The sequence below is a fragment of the Telmatherina bonti genome (genome assembly GCF_933228915.1).
Source record: "Telmatherina bonti genome assembly, chromosome: 6".
Lineage (NCBI taxonomy): Eukaryota > Metazoa > Chordata > Actinopteri > Atheriniformes > Telmatherinidae > Telmatherina > Telmatherina bonti.
The window spans coordinates 30,147,737-30,158,622 of record NC_136624.1 but is presented as its reverse complement, the minus strand read 5'-3'; the positions used below and the strand labels follow the sequence as shown (position 1 = coordinate 30,158,622).

Here is a 10,886-nt window from a genome sequence, read left to right as displayed (position 1 = left end):
CTCTAAGGAAGAAACAGACGTCACTTGAGCTGTCCTTTCTGTTACTGTTAGATTTGTCCAGGCAGAGTTGTATCAGCCATGACATGCACAGAAGCAATGGGCCCTGCCCATTACTGTGCATCCACATGTTAAGCCTACTTTTAAGTCTGTTACAGCCGTCTTTTTGCCTTTCGTCCTACCAGCTGCTGTTTAACATTTCACACATTGGTTAAAGCATATCAAGTGTTATTGTCCAAATGGGAACCAGCTTAGTCTTAAAATAAACTGTGACAAAATATGCTTGTCCAAGCTGAAACATGTGGTTCAATCAAAATGTAGATAACCCATGATGGAAAACTAACTCGAGCTTAAATCCTACAGGGCTCCAATCACAACATAAAAAAAACTGTGTTGCTATGATACAGCACAGTGGAGATAAGGCATATGCCTTTATCAAGACTTTGTATGAACCAGTGCTCCCTGGCTGGTAGACCTAAGAGCTGACCACTGAAATCTCCCAGAGTGAGAACCAGTAGCCATCACAGAGGCAGACATCCAAGCCAGAGTCTCAAGTATGAAGAGTTGGGCTGCACCATACACACATATTCTACACACCTTCTGGCTAAAGAAACAGACCTTTCACCACATATGCCCAGTAGCACAAATGACCCTATGGATCGGGGCCCAACTTGAATCCGGATCATAACAAATCCCCAAAAGGAGGCAGTTTCATCCAGAAAATGGACAATGTGACTCTGTACAACATGGAAACTCCTGGAAAGCATCATAGCAGATATAAAGAGTAGACACATGGCTCAATAAACCAGTCTGACTCAGACGTGATCAGACAGCCACATGTACTGGAGAAGCCTTTGCAAATGTTTATTCCCTTTTATTTGAATTAATATGAAACTAGCTGAGATATATAATAAGCTACTTGATAAATGATAGCCTTATTTTGATTTAAAATGCGCATTTCGTATTTATTTTACAGATGAGGAAGTCGGAGGTCACAAGGGAATGGAAACATTTGTGACACATGCAGAGTTTCAGAAGTTAAACATTGGCTTTGCTCTTGATGAAGGTAAGTTAAAAACTTAACTTGCACAGTTAATGTTCAAGTCATCTTTCTTGTATGGACCTTAATGTGTTGTATTTATCCTTGTATACGAAGATTAATTGTCAAAAGCAAGAGTTAAATCCTTAAAGTTTATTTCATATTACGAAACAGATTTTCTGCATATAGGTGCAGATGTATTGTAGTTTGATAATGATCAAGGCATTTAAGGTACACCCTGGACTGGTCGCTAGTCCATCACAGGGCCAACACAGAGACAAACAACCATTCACACTCACACTCACTCCTAAAGATAATTTAGAGTAACCTATTAGCGTAACATGCATGTCTTTGGAGAGTGGGAGGAAGCCGGTGCACCCATAGAGAACCCACGCATACACAGGGAGAACATGCAAAACTCCACACAGAAAGGCAGCTGTTCAAACCTCCCCCATCCATGGCTTGAATCAGTGACCTTCTTGCTGTGTGACCACAGTGCTAACCACTACCGTGCTGTTTTTGTCAGTTATTGTTTCTAAGACTTTGTACTTTAGCCTTTTAATCCCTCTCAGTACTAACCAGCAGGGGCCTCTTCAGTTGTAAACGGCACAGCTTTGCGGTCTATTGTAGTTTTAAAACAGTGATACTCATGTTTCCTTCCCTGTGATGGATCACATGTAATGTTTATCCGAAGGAATAGAGAACAGGGATTTGTCGCAGATTCTGAACATTAAAATTTTTTTTATCACTGTCACGGTTTGTTGAGATGTGATGTAAATTTAGACCTTAAAAATGAATAAAGTTTCCAGTTTTATCAAATTTATAGTCTACTATAGATTTGAAATGAACCAATCTAAATTATTTGTTTGATACAGATTTGGACTTTGGTTTGATCTGTTTTCAGAAAGTCAGATGTATGTGCTTAGTAGGATTTGAATGTGATAAAACAGTAATAGAATATCATGTTATGTTAGTTTAAAGCACTGATTAAGTGTAATTACTAACATAAAAATCATGCAAAATGGCCTTTGCGCCACAGTTTGACCCAGTAAAGTTATCCTTACATAGGTTTTAGTTTTGTGTTTGTTTTTTTTTCTTATTAGGTCTGGCCAATCCTGGTGAGGCCTTCACTGTGTTCTATGGAGAAAGAAACCCTTGGTGTGAGTATAAAACATATGTTATAGGAACTCCATGCAGGAATGATCAGTTTAAAAGATTCTCAAGAGTTCAAGCAAAAAAAGAAGATGAAAGAAAAGAAATATTTTAAACATTGAATACAGGGTAAATCAGGATTGAATGATACTGAATATCTTCTGTTTTCCAGGGATAACCATCCACTGTCCTGGAAGTCCAGGTCATGGATCCAGGTTTGTGGAAAATACAGCGGCTGAGAAGCTGGTAAGTGTACTTAGTCCACACTTTTGAAGCATATTTTGAAGTTATGAAATAAAACAGGTTGACGGAAACTACAGCATTTAATAAACATATCCTCATGTTCAGCCTCTTGAGGAGGTTCTTACCTTTATTCAACAATAAGTGTAGGATATGTAATTATCAAATGAAAAAAATGATTTTTATCCTTCTTGGAAAGAAACATGACCAAAAATGACAAGTATGAACCAATGAATGCAAAGTACTGATTTAAAAATAATTCCTAGAGCTCACCCTCTGTTATAGGGCAATAGTTGCTTTATGTCTTCTCAATGTTTTGTTTCAGTTAGTTGCTATTATGTTTATTTCAGCTTCGTGTAATGAACAAACTGCCCCCTGCTGACTATTTTGCACAACTTAGTTAATTCCAAACCTGGTAGTGAAAATAAGCCTGGTGTGAGTTTTCTTCAAAGCAAGATCCCAAAGCTACAGATCCTCTTCACACTTGGATCAGAATGAAGCTACTTTAAATTAAACTGCTGAAATAAGGGATCACGGATCATGAGGCTTTTGTTGCGTTTTTTTTCTTTCTTACAGCGGCACGTCATGAACTGCTTCCTGGACTTTAGAGAGAAGGAGAAACACAGGTGAGATAGTTTATTTAACTTTGTGTACAGTGTGATGGATTGTCTTATGTACAGTTTTGGAGCTAGCTTAAAGTTATTTACTATGAAAACATAACTGCGGTCATACACATCACGATCCTTTACACAACCCCCAAATCAGTTCCTCACCATGGCTTCTTTTCATATTGTGTCTCTAAGTCATGAAAGGTGCTCCCAAAGTCTGATTTTCAGATTTTCCCTCTTCTAAATATGCCTAAGTCTATGTCATTAAATTATACACCTTTGTTATGGCTGGTGTGTCTGAGAGCCATGCTGCGAGCATGTTTTAATGAACCATCTGGACAATGAAAACGGTTAGTTCATTCTTTAGAGGTGAGAAACAACTTGGATTTCTGAGTATAGCTTTTGTTGTGATAATTTTCACATTTGATTCTGGACATTTAACAGTAGAATAACACAAAAAAGAAAAAATATTAATAAAAAAAGTGAGATTATAATGCAGCTGAATGAATACATGTGGGAACATTAGCAGATGTTTACACCGTATCTGCTTATGAAGCACCTTAATGTCTTGATTTATGTCAGTTCATTGTTTGCATTGCTGATGTATTGTAATATTTTAAGGTAAAGGTCCAAATTTCTGTACACAGGTTGTCACACTTGATTTAAAGATTAGAAACTCACAATAACCACTTAACAAAAATAAGCCAATTTCAGGATTTAATTTCCATTTTCTCTTTAAGTAGTAAAAAATTGCAATATATAAATATAAACCTTCGTATAGTTGTTTGTGTTAATCTTGAAGATTAAATGTGACATTTTCACTTAAATAAGTACTTTAACTACAATGTTGTGTATGTGTTTCAGATTGAACACCAGTGAGTGTTTCACACTGGGGGATGTCACCACAGTGAATATGACCATGGTTAAAGGGGGCGTTGCCTACAATGTCATCCCAGCTGAAATGGATATCAGCTTTGACCTAAGAATACCTCCTACAGTAAATCTACAGGTGTGTGAGTGTGCATGTGTGCGTTTTCGTTTTCCTTATACTGTCATGCAGTGACAGTAAGTCACAGCAATGAGCCTCGCGCTCAACATTAACTCTGAAGTCTTCTGTAAATTTCACCTCGACCAGGAGTTTGAACGACAGATCCAGCAGTGGTGCAAGGAAGCAGGAGAAGATGTCACTTATAAGTTTGCTCAGGTCAGTGTGCTTCCACTCATATCAAATACTGGGACTGGTTTTGTTCATTTGTCAGGGGGGCTAAATTAGCACTCATCTTTTGCAGAAACACATGAACCAGAATATCACTTCGACAGACGTGAATGATCCCTGGTGGAGCGCTTTCAGTGCAGCCTGCAAATCAATGTAAGTCTGCTTGTTCCCATGTTACTTGTTAGAATAAAACAATACTACTGCAGGGAAAAAACAAACAAACTTTTTTTCATTTATTTACTTTAAAAAAAGAGACTATAGACGATGTATTAAAGGAGTATAAGCCCAATTCTGTTTCACATACATCTACATTTTTGACACTATTTCAGCAGAGGTGGTATTTTCAGTGTGAGTGTGTTTATTTTAATAAGCACTAGTTAATCAACAGAATAGTCAGATTTCTCAAGCATAATATTTTAGGATGATGACAGTATCACAAAGATTTTTGTATCTTTGTATTTGTGTTAATGCCGCCCCTATAAATTCTCTCTCACATCAGCTGCATTTATTCAGTTATCACAGTTTGTGCTTATTGAATTCAGAAAGAATAATTTTTCAGCAATCATTCATTGCAGCTTCTGTCTTTTGCATTGTTGTCCATTTGACTGGGAAACTGCAGTTTTTTGGTAAAACCTTCCTGAAGTAAACTTTGAACCCTGATTTTAAATATAATTTAAACTGTTAAGTTGCTACCCTCATAAACTGCAGGTCAAGTCTCATGTTGACGTTTTAACTGTAGGAATATGACTTTGGAAAAGGAGATCTTTCCAGCTGCCACAGACAGCCGTTTCATCCGAGCGGTAAGTCTAGGAATAACTTTTACCAGCATATCTACTGTATGGGTCTTCTATTAATTCCCAGTCATTTATCCATCTGGTATAACATTTGAGACCAGAGGGGCTGGGGGGGGGAGCGTTTTTGCCTGAGTTGTGTCTGTTAAATTGTAGGTAGGTATCCCTGCAATTGGGTTTTCTCCAATGAACCGGACTCCCATCCTGCTACATGATCACAACGAGTATCTGAATGAGCAAGTCTTCCTGAAGGGCATCAGCGTGTACGAGAAGCTCATCCCAGCTCTGACAAGTGTTCCTGCCCTACCTGGCGAGGCTTAGAAAAGCTCTCATTTTTAATCCTCACTTTGAGGGGGAAAAAAAGAAAGCATATGTCATAAATGCTATGAATATTGATTTAAGAAATTAGCAGAGATTACCAAAGAATAACAACATGTATCATTAAGCCAATCTGAGCACTTAACCTTTGGTGCTGTTCATTTTTAATGATTCTCAGGATATAGACAGTATTGTAAAGCTTTTATGTACTTAATATTGTAGCAGGTTCTAACTCAATATTTACTGTATGGAAACATTGATGAGTGTGTGTGTGTGCGTGTGTGTAATATTAAAAGTATATCATCCATTGTTTTAACAATGGGTTTTAGTAATATGAAATAATCAACTCAATGCAGTTTGTAAATTACTTTCATTAGATCTTATATCACATGTCACTGAATTGCTTAATTTTAAATGATAATTCTATCATAATAAACCTGAAATGAAAACATGTTTCTGTCATTTTCTCATGCTAGACATGCGTGTTCCACACTGACATGCAATTTTAATGTCAACTTTTAATGTCAACAGGTAGACCTGGAGAGAGATCATTGGTGTCCTTTACATTGCGTTGTTAACCATCTAGTGTTCTGGTGGAAACTGCACACCATCAGTTGTGTATGTTTATCTGAAGGATGTCTAACTCCAGACCTCAAGGGCCACAATTCTGCAGTTCTTTTTTATTTTTCACTCTTTTCAAACCAATTCATTTAAATTTATCTCTTCAACCACTTGTTCAACTCTGTAAATAACTCTTTCATATGAGTCAGGTGTGTTTAAATGGAGGCATCAAGAAAATCTAAAATCTTTTGGCAACAATAAAATGAACAATAATAAGAATTTGCAAACAACTAGTAGCATCTGTTATCCAGTGCCAGGACTGTAGGTTTGACTGAGGGTCTGCTGTCTTTCAGCAGGATAAAGACTTGTATCACATACCCAACAATATGAAATAAAAGAAAACAAGATTTACTGCTTTAGTCATATTGAAAACCCTTGAAAACAACTGTAATCTCTAACTTCATTAAGTACTTCTGAAATGTAAAACAGCTGGAGTGAACAGCAGAAACCACTTTGGCACAAGTTCAAGATGGCATTAGACACATTTTACCTTTATACAAGTTTGTAATCTTGGACATTGAAATGAAAATAATCTGGTAACATAAACCAGTTTGCTTGCAGTAGTTCTGGAAAGTTTGGAATATATATGCTTAAATTCAATTTAACTGGTAATTCTAACAGGAAAAGGCATGGATAGGAATTACAACTTTGGCTGTGCAGGGAAATTTCTGCCTACAGCAAAGACATCTTACCTTTATCCAACCATCTGTTCAATGACTGGCAATACAATTTAAAATAACTATATCAACAAAGCAAGGAACGACCTTCAATTAGTCACAAAGTAAACCTCAAGATTATAATGTACTGAATTTTAGAGGACAGCCAGCACCAAATGAAATGATTGAACACTAAACCACTTAGAACTAGCTGTTAAAACAGAGTTTATTCTGATTTTGGCCATATTAGTGGCATGGATCTAATGTTAAAGGAATGGTTAGGAGCTTCGGTTCAGCCCATTGTATCTTGTGAATTCCCAAAAGATTTTTGCAGAGGCCGACTATGATAAATCCTTTTATATTAGTTACACCGAGTCACCAAGAAGCTGGCAACTGTCATGTGACATCTAAACAACTATTCGTGTACCGAGGTGGAAGCTGGACATATCATCTGATTTTCAGACCATCACTTGTTTGGAGTTGAGCTTTTTTCTTTTCTTTTTTTATTTTTTTACACGCAACTGTTTTATTATCAATTACCTGTTAAACCAGGGGTCCTTGAGGGGCCCGATTCTGCAGGTTTTCCATGTATCCCTGTTCCAACATACCTGACTCAAATGAATCAGTCTATGAAACTAATTACTTCTTTGGCTGTTTGATCAATCTGATGGAAACCAGGTGTGTTGGAACAGGGATACGTTGAAAACCTGCAGGTCAGCGGCCCTTGAGGACCAACTTTGAACACTCCTGTGCTAAACTAAAGACACCCTTATCAGCTTCTCCTGTACCTCACTGTACTTAACAGCAAGTAACAGCATGCTGATAAAAAAAAAAAAAAAAGTATTTTGCAGCTACAAATTATTTAGCTGGAAATATCCCTGGAGGTACAGAGTTATTTGGAAAACTAACTAAATAAACATTAATTGGCACTTTAATGAAGCAAAAAAAAAAAAAAGTTTTTGCTATACTTTTCTCTTTCATCACCCTGGCCATTACTTACCATTGTTTATTATTAGATATGTTTGAAAAAGTAAAAATGCTGAGCTTCCAAATAAAATAGTTTTTAGTTAACTTGTGATATTTCCAAATGAACATCCCTAAATATGATAATTTCTGTGTTACTTTACAGAGGTGATTCATCGCCATGGTCCTATTCTCTCCCTACCTTTTGCTCCTTGGAGCCTACATTGCCATTTTCATACATTTCTAGTGTGATACAGTTCCAGAGTCCTGCAATCCAATGCTTTTATGGTCCTGTGATAACATGCCCCAAGGTTAGGCTGCTATATGACCAGAATACCCATGGGTCTATGGTACCAAATTTCATTTAGCCTTCCAATGGAGCTCATGAGGCCCCAGTAAACAAAAGAAGTTAAGGACTCATATGTTCCTTATGTCCTCTCGGATATACTCCCTTTTGGATAGTTAGACTGTTCAAATGGAGATATAATACAGGAAGTAAATAATGGGAAACGTGTTTAATATGTAGTGCTGTTTGCATTGGTTTAAGGTCATACTCACCTACTGTTCATCCCTCTTTAGAGCTGTCACCCAATTAAGGGTGCATGGATCTCTGAGGGGGACTGTGAGGAAGGCTGTGCTGTCAGTAATTAGTCTTCTCTCTCCCCAGGACATGACAGCAGCATTAGCACATGGGGCCATCAGGGAAAAGAATAAAAGCTGAACCCACATCCTTCCTCCCAGAGGGGGCAGATGTAGTCATCCTGTCAAGCATGTGAATGTCTGACTGTGGAAACACTTTAGTGCCGTTAAAGACATCCCTGTTTCATTATATCAGAAAAATTCAAGTCAACAGCAGCTCATTTCCACCCATATTGTGATCTCTAGCCTATGTTACAGTCCTACATCCTATACACATCCTATACACTATTAGATTCCTAGATACATTGATAATGTTTCCACAGTGTCTCTTGGCCATATTACGGTGTTTGTTGCATGTTTCTATCTTTATTTGTTTTCTTGCAGTATATCTAAATATCTCCTGTGTTTTCCTGTTCTGGATTGTAGGAGCCAGAATTTTGCTGGGATACAGATCTAACAATATCTTATAAAACTTGTTTTATAAGAAAAATTTCTAGCCTCAGATGGTAATCCGGATCCAGATCACTTGCAAAACTGAATCGAATCGAATCTAGACCAAGACCTATTATCAGAAAAAAAAATGTCATAAAAATCTGCCCAGTATTTTTGTGCGTGAAGCTGCTAACAAACAAAGAAATAGAAAGACAAACAGATGAATGCCAGAAAAAAACATAACCTCCTTGGCGAAGGTAATAAATGTCAGTATCAACAACTGTGAGGCAGGATGATATGGTCAACAAAAAACAAAAAAAACAACTGAGGAGGGAGATCTGTTCCATGCAGAGATTTAACCCGGTTCATGCCGTCTTTCCACACACCCTGCTGCAATCTTTCAGTCTTATAACTCAAATCCCTTTTATTTTAGATATTGCAACCGATGCATTGACTTTTACCTATAAAGCATATTCATAAAAAAAAGAAATAAAACCCCAGAAGACTGGAACAGTCCTGTGAAAAGAACTGCAAGACTTTTGATGTAGCTGCTTGAGCATCTCTTTAAACATCTGCAGCATCCGGGTTGAGCCTCACTTCTGTGGATTTCCTTGCTTCTGTTGATGCTCAAAAATGCTGCAGTGAATAAAGAAACATACAGTCTAAAATTTGCAGCTAAATCTCCCTGCAGTTTCCCCCTGCAGTAAAACAGCAAGCATCCTCTGCTGGTAACTACAGCCAAAGTCTTGTGTGATGGCCACATGATTCTCCATTGAATGGAGTTTAATTGTAGTCTGTCAGAGATTGCAGTACTGGAAACACGACACTGTGGTCAGTGTGCTCTCTTAATGATTGTATGTCTCATAGCTTGTTTATTTTCATCCCATTGTTTATTTATTTTATTTGCCTGAAAAATCTAAAAAATCTAACACTGGAAAAAAATGTGTTTATTTAAAATCTGATCTGTTTGTTTAAAAAAAAACAACAAAAAACACCAGTGACAACAACAAACAAAACAAAGTGTGCTGTTTACAGTGGTGACATGAAAATGCTATTCTACTTAGCACAATTTTAAAGACTGAATGTAAAGAATTTGAAGGAAAGTTGTGAATTAATAAAGAACTGGAATGAGAAAGAAAATGTATTTTTGGCAATTACAAAAGCAAACAAATAAATAAATAAATAAAAATTTGATTTCTTCAAATTTTTCAATTTTTTCAGTCAGGCAATAAAATGCATATAAATCTCATTGTTACACAAATTCTTTTTTCCATATTTTCTTTCCATTCATACTAAATCCATAACATTTCTAAATCCTTTTCCCTGGCCTACACATTCATGCTACATCATTTTGTGGTTTAATGTTGCCAGACTTATACTGTGCTCAGCTGTGGATATCTAAGGTATCAAACTGCCTTTAAATCACAACTGCTGTATATTTTAGCCATACAATTCAACCCTAGATTTTAGTAGTTATAAGAAACATTTTATGCTAGTGGCTCTCTTACTCTCTTTCACCCTGTATGGTGAAAAAATGCCTGATTACCCCGAGGAATGGAATTAGGGGGCTTGAGCTCTGACCATCTACAGAAGCAATTAAACATGAGCCGTGTATCTGTTCTACACACATTCATGCTACATTTTTACATTTTTACCACACTTGCAAGAAGTCATATATGTTTACTGGAATTAGAGGTGTTTTTCCAGACAGCTTTCACTTTATTTGAATGAAAAAAGTTAATCTGTAATGCATGTTGGCTTCTGTCCTGTGGGGAAAAAAACCCAAATGGGTTGATGCTGTCAAAGATGTTATTAGTTAAAGGTGTTTTAAACAAGTCAAAAAGACTTGGATGGATGAATGTGGACTGCCTGTCTTATTTGCTGAGTATAAACAAGACATGAACAACAAATACTGCATGTAGCAAGACTTTAACAGCTGGAGCCCAGCTCCCCCACACCAGGAGCCATCCTGTAAATAAGCAGCAAGGGAGAGAGAAAGCGTAACAACAACACGACAGTAAACTGTTAGACAGTGTTACATCCCTAAAGCAGGCCTATGGGGGGAAAGGGTGTAAGACAACTCCAGAAGATGCCAATAAGGAAACAGTTATAAGTTTACCTTTTATTTAGGTTTATTTATTTTGATTTTATTTACTTTTTATTTAGTCAAGGAAAACATTGTTTATCACTGAAGGTAATTTAGTTTGACAGTCC

At 36.9% G+C, this 10,886-nt stretch overlaps 1 protein-coding gene across 1 annotated transcript; it reads left to right on the top strand.

Annotated features, from left to right (window-relative positions):
* The first annotated feature begins 966 nt into the window (after positions 1–966).
* LOC306757511 (aminoacylase-1A-like) lies at positions 967–5,795 on the top strand. Its single transcript, XM_079242590.1, has 9 exons — positions 967–1,063; positions 2,140–2,196; positions 2,361–2,434; positions 3,005–3,054; positions 3,901–4,045; positions 4,172–4,240; positions 4,326–4,405; positions 4,992–5,052; positions 5,200–5,795. The coding sequence occupies exons 1-9, from the start codon at positions 1,000–1,002 to the stop codon at positions 5,362–5,364; spliced, it is 765 nt and encodes a 254-aa protein (XP_079098716.1). The 5' UTR covers positions 967–999; the 3' UTR covers positions 5,365–5,795.
* Positions 5,796–10,886: the final 5,091 nt, after the last annotated feature.

Excerpts from the sequence above, each read along its gene's own strand:
- LOC306757511 (XM_079242590.1), top strand. The coding sequence starts at position 1,000 with ATGGAAACATTTGTGACACATGCAGAGTTTCAGAAGTTAAACATTGGC. Across the intron at positions 4,046-4,171 it reads CTCCTACAGTAAATCTACAG|GAGTTTGAACGACAGATCCA; the intron begins GTGTGTGAGTGT and ends CACCTCGACCAG. Across the intron at positions 4,406-4,991 it reads AGTGCAGCCTGCAAATCAAT|GAATATGACTTTGGAAAAGG; the intron begins GTAAGTCTGCTT and ends TTTTAACTGTAG.